Source organism: Leptodactylus fuscus, chromosome 5 (genome assembly GCF_031893055.1).
Source record: "Leptodactylus fuscus isolate aLepFus1 chromosome 5, aLepFus1.hap2, whole genome shotgun sequence".
Lineage (NCBI taxonomy): Eukaryota > Metazoa > Chordata > Amphibia > Anura > Leptodactylidae > Leptodactylus > Leptodactylus fuscus.
Window position 1 is genome coordinate 128,980,195 of NC_134269.1, and position 19,219 is coordinate 128,999,413.

The 19,219-nt window shown below is 40.0% G+C and overlaps 1 protein-coding gene across 1 annotated transcript in view; it reads right to left on the reverse strand.

Moving 5' to 3' along the window:
• Positions 1–19,219, reverse strand: part of CPED1 (cadherin like and PC-esterase domain containing 1) — a 195,081-nt gene that overhangs the window by 20,279 nt on the left and 155,583 nt on the right. The window contains exons 16-19 of the mRNA XM_075274232.1: positions 18,770–18,887; positions 13,479–13,615; positions 1,747–1,967; positions 487–588 (exon numbers count right to left, since the gene is read on the reverse strand). Coding sequence (XP_075130333.1) covers positions 487–588; positions 1,747–1,967; positions 13,479–13,615; positions 18,770–18,887 — 578 coding nt within the window. The remainder of the gene's footprint in view (positions 1–486; positions 589–1,746; positions 1,968–13,478; positions 13,616–18,769; positions 18,888–19,219) is intronic.

The following is a 19,219-nucleotide window of genomic DNA, read 5'->3' on the forward strand; positions in this document are numbered from 1 at the left end:
GGAGATGTGTCAATAACCATTAGGCTAAAGTCACCCATGCCTGTGACACATGTGTATTGGAAAAATATCAGTGGATATGTTTGCAGATTTTCCTGAATCCCACAGCCTTAATTGTATTGACATACCGTAATCAGTCAATGGATCTTTTCAATAAATTTATAGACAAACAAACAATAATATACGTATTTTTAATGGTAGTCCATGACAGGGGTGCATCACAGAATAGTCATATAATTGCATATGTCTATTCATATGTTCAACACAACTTACGCTGAACATAAATTTGGAAATCTTTGTGGATTTAACGGTAGAGTAAATATTTGATGTTATGTGCTTTTTAGATCTTATACTTCTCTATACAGAAGTATATCCAGTGGATATTATACTCTTATTTACAGGTACAGTAGCTGTATAGCCCATATGTATTCAGAATGGCCATTACCATAACACTGTCTTGCTCTTTAACAGAAATGTAATCGGTCTTACCTCTTCAATACTCTCTGTATAATCTGCAGATGATCCGGGTTCAGCCATTGTACGCCTCCTACAACAAGTATGGTCTGATTTGTGTTCTGTAAAGGACGTGATCTATAGATAAAAAATAAAGTCAGCTCCATTTTAACACAGTGGATGGATGCAGTGATACTGAATATTGTAAATGATAACCATGACACTTCTAGGTATCTATTCCAATATTCCAATTTTTCCAATGTATACTTGTATTTTGTTCTATTTTCCTTTTTTGTGAAAAACAATAAATATTTGAATAAAGAAATAAAAATAAGTTAAATAAGAACCTGTGTACCTGAGCAAAAAAAAAACCATCAATAAATGCCTTTATATCTTGAAAAATAACTACTAATTGTCTGTTCATTGGGGCCCTACCTGTGGGAATCCAAAGTCACTACAATGGGTATTTGTAATGGTCATGCAGTGGGGAACAATGTTAATGTCCAGAATACATAGTATTGCTTTATGTAATGTCTACGGGACTCATGGAAACAGCGGATCACTGAGTTTGGCTATGTCCACCAGTTCCATAGACTTTGAAGATAATTTATCGAGCTCTTCAGTATAGAATTTTGGTGTCAAAAAGTTGAAAGATAGTAAGGAAAAAGTGTTAGACTCAAAGGTGCATCAGATTTATCAAAGATCATGTAAAAAAATTTGCAATTCAGACTCCTGCAAAACTGACTATAAAAATACCCTTCATGATATATTCTGCTTTAAATCTACTGCTGCTCAGTCAGAAGTTGGTTTACTCTGGTCTTGTGATGAGAAGAACCTTAGGTTTAAGACTACAGTTCTAGTAATTCTATAGGTCCCAGGAGTGCAGTCCCCAGCGATCAGACATTTATTACCTGTCCTGTGCAAAAGTGATAAATATCCATTGTTGGGAAACTCCTGTAACATATAATGAAGTACAAGTAGTAATTCATGAACATGTATTTCATATTATGACTGGATTTTATCCAGTTTACCTTTTGGATTGATAGCATAGTTATAGTGATATCTACATGTGTTTCCTCTTGGTATCCCAGTTTCTTATACATTAAAAAAAAAAACATACTACTATGTAAATTGGACACAGTGTATGTCTGTGGAAATTTAGATAAATATGATTGCGTGCTAGCTGGGGGTAATAGAAATCATTGTACTGTACATAGCTGCAAAATATGTTGGTGCTATGTAAACAACATTAATAAATATTACATATTATAGGACAAGGTCCTATAAAATCTCTACCTTTTAATGAGCTGTACGAGCGATTCTTCAAAAGATGTTCGTTTTCTGATGTCAATCCAAAACTGTGGATAGTAGGAATAACTAACGCTTGTCCTTCCATTATTAATGTTATCATACAGTTTCATGCCATGAGCCTTCTGCCACTCTTGTAGGCTTCCATTTACTCTCTCTATCATATAATACATCATTCCTCTGTTTGTAGAATCTCCAATAAAAATAATCTAGTAATTAAAAAAAACCCAATTGTTGTATAGTAGATACATTAGAATACATTTGCACGAGGCATTTCTGTGACAATGTCTTTCATTAAGGTATTTGACAAAACCAGCAAGATGTAATACAATGCATGTAATTCACCATAAACAAAACCATAAGGTCTGTAGACATTTACGACAGTATTGTACTGTAGGGGGGTAAAGAGGGTATAGAAAATTGTTGCGGTACCAAAGAACACGTAGAACACAGTGGCTTCCATCTAACTTACTGTAAATAGAAGAAGTACCCATCCATGTACCCTCCTCCTACAGAATGCTACCCACCCAAACTGAGCAATGAACAAGAAGGTCCTTGATTAGCGAGGTGACCAAGAAGCAAATGGCCACTCTGACAGAGCGCTAAAGTTCTGCTGTGGAGATGTAAAAATCACGCAGAAGAAGTATTTATATGCAGCAGTCTAGAAAATATGTTTTTATGGTAAAGTGACCCTTCAGTAGATGCCACATAATAGCCCACTTAAAGTTCACCAAAAGGTACTTGAAAGACTCTTGTGACATGGGAAACAACTTTCCCTGTGTCAATACCATCTCCACAATATAGCAGTGTAGTTCCAGCATGCATCAGGCTTTGAGGACACTTCTCAGCTGCAGTAGCTGCCAAACTAGTCTGGACAGGACTAAGGGAAAGATGAATGGGGCAAAGTGCAGAGACTTCTGTAATGAAAACCTTCTCCAGAGTGCTCTGCACTTGAACCTGATCGAACGTTTCTACGGGTTTCAATATTTATGTGAATGTGATATGTCAGTTTTTAATTTTTTAATAAATGTGTATACATTTCTACAAGCCAGACTTTGCTTTGTCAATATGTCATGGTATTATGTGTAGATTGATGCGAAAAAATATTAGCAATGTTTGTAATAAGAAGCTGTCAGCAAGGAGTAGAGCGCAAGATAAATCAATTGTCTGAAATGATGAACTACTTTGTACTTGCAGAACTTGTGTTTTCCCCAGGTCATGATGTCCAAATCAAAGGGAAAAATAATAGGTTTGTGCGGAAGTGCAACTAATGAAGCGGACAGTTCCTCCGAAAGCATTGTTGTTTACTAATAAATGTTATCTGATCTGCCCACCGCTCTGTTTGGATGAATGCACATTAGGTTTTAAGTTTCACCGATTCATTTTTCCATCTTGATTTGGAGTTTCTTTGATAAACATAAGCACATGTGGTTCATTAACCAGCTTCTCCAAAGTGGAATCTATTTGCATAATAAAAGTCCACATATATACGCCATGCTGCCTCCGAACATCATGAAAGAGTTAAACATTTGATGTTATGATAACACCGGCCTGTATATTTAACCCAATCCTTCCAGACAGCACACGCTCTATTAAGCATTGCTTTCAGCAGCCATCTTTGATTTTTGTGTTTTCATTTTCTACTTTCCAAAAACTGTATTTTCTTTTGTGGACAAATTAATACTTTGTAATGGAATAATTTACTCTTCTGTATGATATATTGGGAGGCTTAAAAAATCCAGCTGGTAAAACCACATTTGCATTAATTTCTTGCGGGTTTATTTTCATGGTGTTTTCTGTGCTGTATAAATAACATGCTCCCTTTATTATTTCATGTTCATGGAATAATTCTTTTTATATTTTAACCTCTTAATACTATATGACAAATATATTTATCATGAGTATGCGGCAGTTAAAACTCCATGATGAATGCGATGTCTATGCGATCACTTGTAGCAGCCTGACTGGGATACACAGCTGGGTTCCTGCTGTCTCTACCAGGATGGATATCTCTGATCCTTGGCAGCATGATCCAGGGGTGACAGAGGGTTGCCAAGGCATCCAGAGGTGGTGCCATGTATGGAAACCCTTACCTCCCTCCTTACTTTCAAAGGACAGAAAGAGGGACCAAATGTGCAGTGTACTATGCGTACTGTGGAAAATTTAGCTCCACCCACTCCCATAAATTGTGCTCCCCACACAGTATAATGCTCCTACAGTCACCCTAATATTATATGCTCCACATTATCATGTTTTCCTCATATTGACCCCACATTATAACGTCTCTCTCATGGTGTACCCACAGTTTAATATCACCTCCAGCTGCCCCAGTTTAAACTGGGGGCAACTAAAGGGGGACATTACACCGGGGCAACTGGAGAGGGACATTAAACTGTGGGGTAGCTGGTAGGGGACATTAAACCATGAGGGCAGCTGCAGGGGGGCATTAAAATGGGGGAAACTAGAGGGGAACATTAATGTCCCCCTCCAGCTGCCCCCAGTTTAATGTCCTCCTAAAGTTTCCCTCAGTATAATGTCCTCCTCCAGTTGTTCCCATTATGAAGTCCTCCTCCAGCTACAGCAAAGGGGAGGGGATTCTAGAAAATTCCACCCACACATTGCAGAAAAATACCCGCAGCAACAATGCTGCGATTTCCAAAACCATTGAATTTTTGGAAATTTTAGTACGTCAATTATACCTACAGAAACACTGTCCGATTCCCTATAGGTATAATTGAAACAGAAAGTCCGCAGAGGAAAACGCAGAGGAAAAAATACGATGTATTTCCGCTCTGTTTTTTTCCAGCATTGCTTTTTCACTTCGGCCTACTACGTGAGGCCTTAGCCTTAATGATTTTCTTGTAACCATTAAAAAGGTGTCAGTCAATTGTTTTGATCAGTTTCGGATCGATACAACCACGAATGAAGGAACTTTCTATGGTCTGGGCCTTGTCAGAAATCCAGCCACCTGGATTTCCTTATTGTGGTTGGCTTATCAGACAGAGACACAACACGCATGAGACAATAACCTGGCCATAATAACTTTTAAGCCCGTAGAAGATTCCTGCATTCCTGGTGATATCCATTGATCAACAGATGGTCACCACTAAGATGATTAGAGAAAATCTTTAAATTTTGAATTACATTTCTTTGCAAAAATATTTAACTTCTAACAATTTAAATATGGTTAGGGAGAAAGGGCGAAAACCGCTTTAAGTCCTTATTCACACATTGTTTGACTGGGATGTTTTAAATTGTAGGCCGCATTGAAGACTGGATTTTACAAGTCAAATAAGGGTAATATAATAAGTAATTATAGTTGTTCTATAATTTTTTAAGGAGAAATGAACTTAGGCACAAATGTAATCCAGTTTACTGGAACTTGAACTTTTAAAATATGTAGCTGTAAGAATTTAGTGGCTTTTAACAGACAAATGCAACTGATGTCACAATTTCCGAACAAGTCTTTTATGGCTGCTAAAATTCCAAAGACAAATTTACTGTATCCTTATTGTCCAGATTCTAGTTAATAAAGATTAATTGCTGACTTGTATGGCGGCAATATATTCCGCAGCACTCTGCAGACATTGTCAGTCATATAGGGTTTATAATATACATTGCCTATAAGTATGTCTATGGAGTGTGGAAGGTAACATACAAACTACTTGCAGATATGTTCCTTGACTGGATTCTACTCCAGCTCTGTAAGACTACAGTGCTAACCACTGAGCCGCCATGCTGCCCTTGTAAACCTGTAATCTTAATTTGCAGTTGGTTTACTCAGGGACTAACTCATAAAATGTAAAAAGAGTGGTATCTATGAGAGATAGCCATGATTTCTCATTTATTCAATAAAATTCCCTTTGCTAGTAAAAATAATAAAATAACAAGAGAAGCGATATTTCCTTTTTTGACCTCTCTGTTTCTATTTTGAGAGTTCAGCGTTGTGCTTTGTGCAAAAACTTAAAGGGGTAATTCCATGTCCCTTGCTCACCAGTCTTCGCTGCTGCAAAGACTTCTTTCTTCCTGGTTTTCAAAGTCAATTGTTGGCCGGGGTTTCATATGCAAAGCCTTACTGTCCAACTACCTCCAGTTTAGCTCCGCCCCCAAATTAGTGTGTAGCTCCACCCACCACATAGCATGATCCTATGGGACGACTGAAGGGCCTGTGATGTCATCAGAGGTCCTATAACACTTGGATTTAGCTTGTTCTATATAGAGTCAGATAAATCCTAGTGGGCTAAGGGACCAGGTCCTTCTGCCCACTAGCTTTTAGCCTACTCTATATAAGAAAGCTAAATTCTAGTGAGCAGAGGGACCAGGTCCACTAGGATTTAGACTGTTTTACATAAGAAAGCAGCACTCATTTTCCCCCTCCTTTATCTGAGAGCAGGAAGCTAGGTCACAGGGCACAGGAAGAGCTACAGACACAGGCTCGCTCCCATGCACTTAGCCACCGCCTCCCGCCCGACTGACAGCAGGCAGCTATGTCACTTGACATTTGAGCAGATAATCCCAAGGGCCATAGAAATGCAGTGTCAACAATGAAGTGAATAAATTAAGATAGTGGACAAACAAAGCAGTTTTGCTGAAGCAGTGTATTTAGGAAAAGTCTTAAATCCACATTAACAAGCAGTATAGATAGGATCCTTGTTATGGGACAACCCCTTTAAAGATCACTTTCTCATATAGAGTCCTGATCTCTGCTTCACTGAAAAACTGTGAATTGACCAGTCAGAAGGGAGATCACATGTGGCAGTGTTGAACCTGCTATTGGCATAACAAATCGAACTGTACTTAGCATGCCACTGAACTATCAAAGTAGAAGCAATGGGGATAAGATAACAAAAAACAAGGAGTGGTTCTCCCTTGCTGCTTCAGATGTGGTGCTCCAGTCATGCAGCATCTTCTTGGCTGTAGTGTTGATATGTCCGTATACACCACGTCACCAGCACTCAGTCACCAGCATCACTGATATAGCCAATAACTGCTGAGATCACTCACTTGGTGTATACAAAAACATGGCATTGCTGTAACAATGAAAACACGCAGGACCAGAATTCATAGCTTGAAGTGGTGGGGTGAAAACTGATATTGCCTCCTTTGGGGGTAAAGAGACAGTTGGGAGGATGGGCACTTCTAGTTCTCAAACATGTGCTAGAATTGCTAATATAATATGTAAGTAAATAGATAAGTTATAAGATATAAGTTATACAAGATAAGTTATGTTAGATGTAAGTTATAGATATGTATAAGTGCACTCAGCACTTGTAATAATGTGATGTCTTAATGTGTGAAGAGGGGCAAAGGTCACTGCACAGATGAAGGATGGTCTCAACTGAGTAAGTGTCTTAGGAGGCATTTAACAAGGATCCTTTGCTTAATTGAATAGCGCAGATGATAGTGGCAACTTCTCACTTGCTAAAGTGCCAGGTGACAACAGCACAATCTGATACAGTGATGACAGTGAGACTATATTGGTGTGCTCCTTCTACCTGTCCCATTTGCCCCCCACCCAGCTATGTCCCTGGTTAACTGTGATAATTGACTATTCTGTTTTATAATACTGATAGCATTGTGTTCAGTTTTTAGCCACACAAATGCTATTACACTGAAGCTTAAAGGAACACTAAACGTTACAAAAAATTCCAGCACATGAATTTCATTATTATGTTCCAATTTTTACTCATATTGAAATCATGAGAGAAAACCTCATAGTAAATAATTTGTATTTTCAGCATTTTAAGGTAACGTACTATTGAAGGAGCCTATTACCTCTGCTTTATCATCTATAGGCAACAAGGAATGTTAAGTTAAAAAAAGTAGGAGATGAGGTGGTAGTGTGATATCTGCAAGATTTCTACTGGGCAAACACTGTGTGCATTATGTGCATTGTTTTCTTATGTTAAATTTGCATAATTCATTTCTAGGTTTATTACTCCTTTAAACCAAAGTTATCAATGACACTGAAGCAGACTATTATCTTTAGCCACCACTATGATGTGGGGTGAATGAAATAGTCCACATCTATCCATTAGTATTATATATATAAAATACATAGATAGTAGGAGCATTCCCATCTCCAGGTTCATATTTAAATTTGTCTTGTAAGCTAAATAAATTATTTTAACCAATACGTTGCTTTATCTCTTGCTCCGATTGTCAGATACAGCTGAATATGCCTGGTCGGTGTTTACAACTTGTTGCCTAGGTTTCAGACTCTCTCAATTATCTAGATCTAGTGGCTGAGTTGATGACTTAGTCTCTGTTCTCGTCCCCTATATTATCTTCTTTCTTTCTCTGCAAAGTGCTCTTAGCTGATAAACCATTAAGGCCCGGTTCAGATCTGCATTTGGGATTCCATTTGGGGAGTCTGCTTGGGGACCCCCAAACAGGAACCTATACTCATTGAAAAGCAGTTACCTGGGAAAACACGCGGACACCATAGACTGTAATGGGGTCTGTGTGGTTTCCGCATGAATCATGAGGAGAGAAAATTCCTGCAGTACACACCAAACGGAATTCTAAATGCAGATGTGAACTGGGCCTAAGGACTAGAACAGCAGTGGATCAGTGGCGGTTATCTCTTTATGTAAATACAGAGATAATTGTGCAATTTAGTACAAGTTCACTGTACCATGCTGCTGGACTGAGCTGAAAATCAGGAAGTGGAGGGAAGAGGAGACCCTGAGATAGGAAAATCTCTTTAATGAAGTGAAATATCCCTCAACAATCTTACTATAATTAACCCCTTAAGGACACAGCCCAAATGTATGTTAAGGACCAGGCCTATTTTTTCAAAATTGACATGTGTCATTTTAAATGGCAATAATTTTGAGACGCTTTAATTTACACAAGTGATTTTGGGATTATTTTCTCGTAACACATTATACTTCATGTTAGTGGTAAATAGAGATGAGCGAACACTAAAATGTTCGAGGTTCGAAATTCGATTCGAACATCCGCTCACTGTTCGAGTGTTCGAATGGGTTTCGAACCCCATTATAGTCTATGGGGAACATAAACTCGTTAAGGGGGAAACCCAAATTCGTGTCTGGAGGGTCACCAAGTCCACTATGACACCCCAGGAAATGATACCAATACCCTGGAATGACACTATGACAGCAGGGGAAGCATGTCTGGGGGCATAAAAGTCACTTTATTTCATGGAAATCCCTGTCAGTTTGCGATTTTCGCAAGCTAACTTTTCCCCATAGAAATGCATTGGCCAGTGCTGATTGGCCAGAGTACGGAACTCGACCAATCAGCGCTGGCTCTGCTGGAGGAGGCGGAGTCTAAGATCGCTCCACACCAGTCTCCATTCAGGTCCGACCTTAGACTCCGCCTCCTCCGGCAGAGCCAGCGCTGATTGGCCGAAGGCTGGCCAATGCATTCCTATGTGAATGCAGAGACTTAGCAGTGCTGAGTCAGTTTTGCTCAACTACACATCTGATGCACACTCGGCACTGCTACATCAGATGTAGCAATCTGATGTAGCAGAGCCGAGGGTGCACTAGAACCCCTGTGCAAACTCAGTTCACGCTAATAGAATGCATTGGCCAGCGCTGATTGGCCAATGCATTCTATTAGCCCGATGAAGTAGAGCTGAATGTGTGTGCTAAGCACACACATTCAGCTCTACTTCATCGGGCTAATAGAATGCATTGGCCAGCGCTGATTGGCCAGAGTACGGAACTCAACCAATCAGCGCTGGCTCTGCTGGAGGAGGCGGAGTCTAAGGTCGGACCTGAATGGAGACTGGTGTGGAGCGATCTTAGACTCCGCCTCCTCCAGCAGAGCCAGCGCTGATTGGCCGAATTCCGTACTCTGGCCAATCAGCACTGGCTAATGCATTGTATTGGCGTGATGAAGCAGTGCTGAATGTGTGTGCTTAGCACACACATTCAGCTCTACTTCATCGGGCTAATAGAATGCACTGGCCAATCAGCGCTGGCCAATGCATTCTATTAGCTTGATGAAGCAGAGTGTGCACAAGGGTTCAAGCGCACCCTCGGCTCTGATGTAGCAGAGCCGAGGCTGCACAAGGGTTCAAGCGCACCCTCGGCTCTGATGTAGCAGAGCCGAGGGTGCACTTGAACCCTTGTGCACCCTCAGCTCTGCTACATCAGAGCCGAGGGTGCGCTTGAACCCTTGTGCAGCCTCGGCTCTGCTACATCAGAGCCGAGGGTGCGCTTGAACCCTTGTGCAGCCTCGGCTCTGCTACATCAGAGCCGAGGGTGCGCTTGAACCCTTGTGCAGCCTCGGCTCTGCTACATCAGAGCCGAGGGTGCGCTTGAACCCTTGTGCAGCCTCGGCTCTGCTACATCAGAGCCGAGGGTGCGCTTGAACCCTTGTGCACACTCTGCTTCATCAAGCTAATAGAATGCATTGGCCAGCGCTGATTGGCCAATGCATTCTATTAGCCCGATGAAGTAGAGCTGAATGTGTGTGCTAAGCACACACATTCAGCACTGCTTCATCACGCCAATACAATGCATTAGCCAGTGCTGATTGGCCAGAGTACGGAATTCGGCCAATCAGCGCTGGCTCTGCTGGAGGAGGCGGAGTCTAAGATCGCTCCACACCAGTCTCCATTCAGGTCCGACCTTAGACTCCGCCTCCTCCGGCAGAGCTAGCGCTGATTGGCCGAAGGCTGGCCAATGCATTCCTATGTGAATGCAGAGACTTAGCAGTGCTGAGTCAGTTTTGCTCAACTACACATCTGATGCACACTCGGCACTGCTACATCAGATGTAGCAATCTGATGTAGCAGAGCCGAGGGTGCACTAGAACCCCTGTACAAACTCAGTTCACGCTAATAGAATGCATTGGCCAGCGCTGATTGGCCAATGCATTCTATTAGCCCGATGAAGTAGAGCTGAATGTGTGTGTTAAGCACACACATTCAGCACTGCTTCATCACGCCAATACAATGCATTAGCCAGTGCTGATTGGCCAGAGTACGGAATTCGGCCAATCAGCGCTGGCTCTGCTGGAGGAGGCGGAGTCTAAGGTCGGACCTGAATGGAGACTGGTGTGGAGCGATCTTAGACTCCGCCTCCTCCAGAAGAGCCAGCGCTGATTGGCCGAATTCCGTACTCTGGCCAATCAGCACTGGCTAATGCATTGTATTGGCGTGATGAAGCAGTGCTGAATGTGTGTGCTTAGCACACACATTCAGCTCTACTTCATCGGGCTAATAGAATGCATTGGCCAATCAGCGCTGGCCAATGCATTCTATTAGCTTGATGAAGCAGAGTGTGCACAAGGGTTCAAGCGCACCCTCGGCTCTGATGTAGCAGAGCCGAGGGTGCACAAGGGTTCAAGTGCACCCTCGGCTCTGCTACATCAGAGCCGAGGGTGCGCTTGAACCCTTGTGCACACTCTGCTTCATCAAGCTAATAGAATGCATTGGCCAGCACTGATTGGCCAGAGTACGGAATTCGGCCAATCAGCGCTGGCCAATGCATCCCTATGGGAAAAAGTTTATCTCACAAAAATCACAATTACACACCCGATAGAGCCCCAAAAAGTTATTTTTAATAACATTCCCCCCTAAATAAAGGTTATCCCTAGCTATCCCTGCCTGTACAGCTATCCCTGTCTCATAGTCACAAAGTTCACATTCTCATATGACCCGGATTTGAAATCCACTATTCGTCTAAAATGGAGGTCACCTGATTTCGGCAGCCAATGACTTTTTCCAATTTTTTTCAATGCCCCCGGTGTCGTAGTTCCTGTCCCACCTCCCCTGCGCTGTTATTGGTGCAAAAAAGGCGCCAGGGAAGGTGGGAGGGGAATCGAATTTTGGCGCACTTTACCACGCGGTGTTCGATTCGATTCGAACATGGCGAACACCCTGATATCCGATCGAACATGTGTTCGATAGAACACTGTTCGCTCATCTCTAGTGGTAAACACTAATCAATATTTTTGTATTTACTTATTAAAAAAATAGGAAATTTGATGGAAATTTGGAAAAAATTGCAATTTTCAAAATGTGAAATTCTCTGCTTTTCAGGCAGATAGTTATACCACCCAAATACAGTAATAAATATTATCTCCCATATCTCTGCTTTATATCGGCATCATCTTTTGATTGTATTTTAATTTATTTTGGACGTTATAAGGCTTACAAGTGTAACAGCGATTTTCCAGATTTACAAGAAATGTAACTATGTTTGTTTTTTTTGTTTTACACACTATTTTTTTTTTTTAAACTTTTTTACATTTTTTTATTTGTGCTGCAAGCACACTAGAACCAGCGATCAGAGAGGATCGCTGGTTCTATACTAACTACAGACTGCAATACACGTGTATTGCAGTCTATAGAGGAAGCTAGCTATGCAGATGCATAGACTAGCTTCCCCTCGTCCTGGCATCCAAGGGGTTAACCCTCCCCCCATCGGAGCTCGCTCCGATGGGGGGAGGGATTAAGGAGCAGCGTGTAGCTGTAAATTACAGCTAACACATACTCCTTATGCAGCCGGCAGCATGCTTTATAGCCGGCCAAACCCCTAGGGTGCCATGATCACTATGGATCATGGCACCTTAAGGGTTAAACAGTGGGGGTCGGTGCACTCACCGTCCCTGCTGCTACAGGGGAAGCCTGGCTGTCAGATACAGCCGGCCTCCCGTGGAGATCGCACGGGCTCTGCTTCTGAGCCCGTGCGATCTCAATCACGTACAGGTACGTGGGAATGCGGGAACTAACCACATTCCCTGACGTACAGGTACGTGATTTAGCGTTAAGGGGTTAAAATATAATATATGACCCTAATAACACATGATAAAATGTAATCCCTGGTAATGACAGTATATCTATTCACTTTTAAGTGTATATGTTCTTATGTTCTTCCTTTCAATTATGTATAATATATATATATATATATATATATATATATATATATATATATATATATATATATATATAGTTAAATTCATGTGCTTAACATATTCTCAAACAACCAGTAATATTGCAGATGATCAATGACCATGTTTAATCTAAATGTATTTCCCTCCATAAAAATAAAACATACCCATGCTGTACATATAAATCCAGTATCAATGAGCTTAGTTGATTTTGCTCATTGTAACTTAATCCTAAAGGAGTTATCGAGAAGAAAATATGTCTGTCTTTTTTTTTTCCAGAAAGAACTTGACTTCACTTTTCTCGGTCAGTGATGTCTCATCCTCTGGTCACATGGCCATGCTAAAGTTTAGTAACATTGAAATGAACAGGACTGTGCTGCAGCATGGTCATGCAGTGTTGGATTGGGGTAAAATTCATCATGGGTGCCTACTGAACACTACCTACAAATATTACCTTCACAAATTCCTAAAATGTTGCCAACATATTTTTTTTTATCAGTGGTAGTTGGGTGCCTAGCCCTTGCCTCTGATTGTTTCTGTCCTTGGGTCCTGTCCTGTTTGGTTCTTGTCTTGAACTAAAGTCCTCATATGCACCCATATAGCAGCAGACCTCAAACAGCACAAAGATGATTGAAGTATAATTGAAAAGATTAAGCCCAAGGAGGAAAGATACTGGTTGACTCTGCACCTAGATGTAATCTCAGCTTCCAAATCTTTCTAAAGTATATAAAACTAAACTGGGTGGTTTCTTAAATAAATTACCCAGTACATTATACTGACACATAGCCTAGTTGAGATGCGTATAAATATCTATATGAAGTACTGAGTTTACTTTGCAGATATAATACCTTTCTATCCGTCAGACAGTGCTGTATCTCAAGACTCTGTAACACTGGATGATGACATTGATATGGCTGCCATGATATCGCTCTCCAGTCACATGTCCGGTTGTCTGAGCAGCTCAAACAAGGAACCAGCCAATGACCTAGACAAAATACAAAATTAATTCATGCAAGGATTATGTATTACATACAAAAAATACATATTAAATAGGATCTTTCACAGCTATGCCAAGTTGAGCTCTTTGCATCAATGAATAGGCGCTGTTTCACTGATTCCAAGACAGTTGGAATTCTCTTTCTAGTCCCCACTAGAAATGAGCGAGTACTGTTTGGATCAGCCGATCCGAACAGTACGCTCCATAGAAATGAATGGATGCACCTGGTACTTCCACTTTGACAGCGGCCAGCCGCTTAACCCCCCGCGTGCTGGCTACGTCCATTCATTTCTATGCGAGCATGCTGTTCGGATCGGCTGATCCGAACAGTACTCGCTCATCTCTAGTCCCCACCATTCCTGAGTAATAAATACTGATAGTTATGATGGCTAATGTGCTATATAGTCTATCTACTGTCAGTTGTTCACAGTGTTAGACAGGAACGGGCAAGGGTCGTGATTCTGAGCATAGACACAGCCCATATCTGATTGGAGCTCTGAATCACACCCCCCTTTGAGGCTCCTGCCTGACACCACCCACCAGAGAGTAGAGACTGTACGTATTATATAAGACACCAAAACAAACTGCACCAATTGCTCAGGAAGGGTGAGAGGTAGAGAGAGAAATTCCAACAGTGCTGGAATCAGCAGACCTGTGCCTATCAACAGATCCTAAGAACTGGAATTGGTGGAGGTGGTGAAAGGTCCTCTTCGAAATATAAATTACTTAGTATATTTTGATGTCTGCTAGAATCCGTGTAGCATCTAAGTGGAGGACACTGATCCTATCAGTATACAAAGTCATTAGACAAGTCAATGTTGTCATGTTATTCAAACAGGTCAGTGCTACCATATCTGATACCTAAACACTCCTTGATAAAGTGTGGTACCCCGGGATTATTAGACCATGTATCCTTAGCCTGCCTTAGTGCTTACAACTGTAGCCCCCAGATTGGCATGTTTCATCCTGTGCCTGCCCTTAGAGTTGAGACTGTAATCATAGGTGGCAGTACTATCTTGTTTTCCCTTTTGGTTCCTTTACTTTGAATATTTGAATGTTATGGTATTTTTCCCAATTTTCATTTCTACATGTTATGTATTTTATCCTTATATTGTGTATGTTCATTTAATCTGCACTGTGCGCGTATTTTCTATTGCATATGTTAGACAGGAGACTACTGTCATATATATTCTGTATCTGTTCACGCCCATCACTCTTTTGCAGTGTATCTGTTGTAGATTTATGCATTCAACAATATGTTTGATTTGTAATTTCATTTAATAAATACCTTTGAAACTAAAATATTACAGACTGTGAAGTGAATATGATAATTTTACAAAATAGTGATGCACATAGTAAATAGAAAATGTAATGCACATAGCATTTAGCTGGAATAGTTTAATTTACTGTACAGAATGAAAAATGGAGACAAAGGGCACACTCCAACTGAAGTTGCTTTGTTGTACCTATACATCAATATGCTTCAATATACTTCAATATACTTCCTCTAATCACTAGTTTGTCTACAGCATTGATCTTGACATAGTAAATATTATTACATATAATAAATCCAAAAGATATAAGCGACAGATAGGACATGTTATATATTATTGTGAACCTCATTTATTTGCATTGTAATGTACATTGTTTAGCAATACACTCTGAAAATCTATAACATATCAAAAGTGAGCTAATGCTTCCCATCACAATGGCGTGCTGTACTGAGATACTGTGCAGAGGTGTCTATATCATCTTTTCTTTGGAGGATCTAATATCATGTTCCTTTATGTACACAATATAAGTGCAGCATGTCCAAGACAGAATTTAGAGGAAAGTTAAAACAATACCAATTAAATATTTCACATCACAGATCAGGATCACATTTGCTAGCCAAAATAAACCATTGGAATGAAGAATATTATTATTCTTAGAAATTCTAAAGACCACTAAAAACTCTGATATGCTTTTTTTTTCTCTTTCTTTTTTTTTTTTCTTTTTTTTTTAAAGAATAGCACAAATAGAGTATTAGTATCATATCGAAAAATGGTATGTTTAAGAACTGAACACTGGAGTATCTTACCGCATGCACATAAGTTTGTATATAATAACACCTACAGGTGGCACTAGAGAGACAGTATGCTTTCTTCTGGAATAGAATCATTTTGCATATTTTTTCCCCAAAGGTCATTGCCACCCCAAAATGAAAAAAACTTGTACAATGTATGCTTTAATTGCCTTGTATTTTCTTGGGTTCTGGATTACATTGTACTCAATAAAAACAGTTTTCAAACAAACAGAATACTAGCTTGATTTCCAGAAGAAGAACCAGTATTCTCTGTAAGCCTATACAGTATATCTGATTGAACATCAAAGCAGGAATACTTGCTGAGTATAATTCTTGACAGGTACAGTAAGTGACTGTGAGTCATAATTCAGAAAAGTTCAGTTACTCATTCCAGCAATGTTATGGACTGTCATGACACCATATTGTCCCTATATGTCCATAGATATTTTTGATTACGCAAAAATATGGGAAAAAATGCCATGTCCCAACACATTTAATATTTACAGTCGTATGAAAAAGTTTGGGCACCCCTATTAATCTTAATCATTTTTTGTTCTAAATATTTTGGTGTTTGCAACAGCCATTTCAGTTTGATATATCTAATAACTGATGGACACAGTAATATTTCAGGATTGAAATGAGGTTTATTGTACTAACAGAAAATGTGCAATATGCATTAAACCAAAATTTGACCGGTGCGAAAGTATGGGCACCCTTATCATTTTATTGATTTGAATTCCCCTAACTACTTTTTACTGACTTACTGAAGCACAAAATTGGTTTTGTAACCTCAGTGAGCTTTGACCTTCATAACCAGATGTATCCAATCATAAGAAAAGGTATTTAAGGTGGCCAATTGCAAGTTGTTCTACTATTTGAATCTCCTCTGAAGAGTGGCATCATGGGCTACTCAAAACAACTCTCAAATGATCTGAAAACAAAGATTGTTCAACATAGTTGTTCAGGGGAAGCATACAAAAAGTTGTCTCAGAGATTTAACCTGTCAGTTTCCACTGTGAGGAACATAGTAAGGAAATGGAAGACCACAGGGACAGTTCTTGTTAAGCCCAGAAGTGGCAGGCCAAGAAAAATATCAGAAAGACAGAGAAGAAGAATGGTGAGAACAGTCAAGGACAATCCACAGACCACCTCCAAAGAGCTGCAGCATCATCTTGCTGCAGATGGTGTCACTGTGCATCGGTCAACTATACAGCGCACTTTGCACAAATAGAAGCTGTATGGGAGAGTGATGAGAAAGAAGCCGTTTCTGCATGTACGCCACAAATAGAGTTGTCTGAGGTATGAAAAAGCACATTTGGACAAGGCAGCTTCATTTTGGAAACAAAAATTGAGTTGTTTGGTTATAAAAAAAGGCGTTATGCATGGCGTCCAAAAAGAAACAGCATTCCAAGAAAAACACATGCTACCCACTGTAAAATTTGGTGGAGGTTCCATCATGCTTTGGGGCTGTGTGGCCAATGCCGGCATCGGGAATCTTGTTAAAGTTGAGGGTCGCATGGATTCCACTCAGTATCAGCAGATTCTTGAGAATAATGTTCAAGAATCAGTGACGAAGTTGAAGTTACGCCGGGGATGGATATTTCAGCAAGACAATGATCCAAAACACCGCTCCAAATCCTCAGGCATTCATGCAGAGGAACAAGTACAATGTTCTGGAATGGCCATCCCAGTCCCCAGACCTGAATATCATTGAACATCTGTGGGATGATTTGAAGCGGGCTGTCCATGCTCGGCGACCATCTAACTTAACTGAACTTGAATTGTTTGTCCAAAATACCTTTATCCAGGATCCAGGAACTGATTAAAATCTACAGGAAGCGACTAGAGGCTGTTATCTTTGCAAAAGGAGGATCTACTAAATATTAATGTCACTTTTCTGTTGAGGTGCCCATACTTTTGCCCCGGTCAAATTTTGGTTTAATGCATATTGCACATTTTCTGTTAGTACAATAAAGCTCATTTCAATCCTGAAATATTACTGTGTCCATCAGTTATTAGATATATCAAACTGAAATGGCTGTTGCAAATACCAAAATATTTAGAACTAAAAATGATTAAGATTAATAGGGGTGCCCAAACTTTTTCATAGGACTGTATGTACAAATTCTGGACTAATGATAATTTACTAACATTTCATCAAAGTCCTCAATACAACATGCTCAACTCATTTGATACATCAAATTAATATACAGCATCAGTTTTTTGTCCAATCTGTTAAAAAATTGTGTTGTATGTGGCCATCTCTATGAAACATATTCTCATATCATGAGTGCTCAGATTTTTGGTGTATTTTTAAAGTCAATTTAGAAGTGGAATATGCTAGTCCAAAAACATAGGCTTTTAGAAAGTTGTATATAATGAAGTAGACAAACATGTAAACCATACCCACATTACAAGACACAAGAAAAAACAAGCAGTAAGTACTAATCACTAAAAAAGGCACACGCTTAGTAGATTAGGTGCAACCACTAAAATGTTGCAAAATAGGTACCCCCCCCCCCCCCCCAACTGGAAAAAAAACCACAATGATAAATCAGCAGCAATGGCTATGTGTCTGCCTTCTATGATGCCGCAGGAGGACACAAATGCAAGTAGGACAGGAGCTAAAAACTCATGTCTACTTTATTTAGTACTCACCTTTTATCACATGTATTTAGTACTCATCCTACTCACAGTGTCACGTGTGTATTAAGTGCCCATCCACAATACTTTGTCTTCCCAGGCCAATGACATTACATTTATTTGTCACATGGCCATGGTAGAGCTCAGTTTGATCCAAATAAATAGGATAGGGCTGCTAATATATCTATGATGTTGTGCTTGTTGTCCAGTGAAGAGTCAGAGTACTCGACTGAACACCATGGCCTCTTCACGTAGCTGATCAGTAGAGGTGCTGGAAGTTAGACCCTGACCAATCTGATATTGATGACAATCCTAATGCATCATTATCATAGTCCCAGAACACATCTTTACATTTAAGAAGATAGATTGAAAATGTAGGAACAATAAGCACACAAAGAAGAAAATGACATCTACCCGCTTGAGTTTGTGAATACCTTTGGCATCTCCTGTCTCACACTTTCTTTGACATGCATATGACAGTTCAGAAATGGATTCATTTGGAATGTCCTGTAATCCACATGGTGCATCAGCATAAATAACCAAACCGCAGTCCTGTGAAATAAACAATGACATGAGAAAATGAAAAGTATATTGAACATTGAAGCTCCTCTGTAGAATTTCTGTATGTATATATAGCCAAACTGATCCATGATCACAATTACCATAATACATATATTGTACTCCAGGTGCTCTACATGAGATTGGAAGCATACAAAAACAAAGGCACTGACTTCCAAATACAATATTTCAGATTTCCCCAGCCATTTAATGTTTGTCTTCCGAGATTTTCTTTACTGAAAACTAGACTAACTTATATGTAGTATAAATGTAGACTAGACAGTCTTTCTACTTTTAATGGCGCTCTATCACAACTGCATAATATA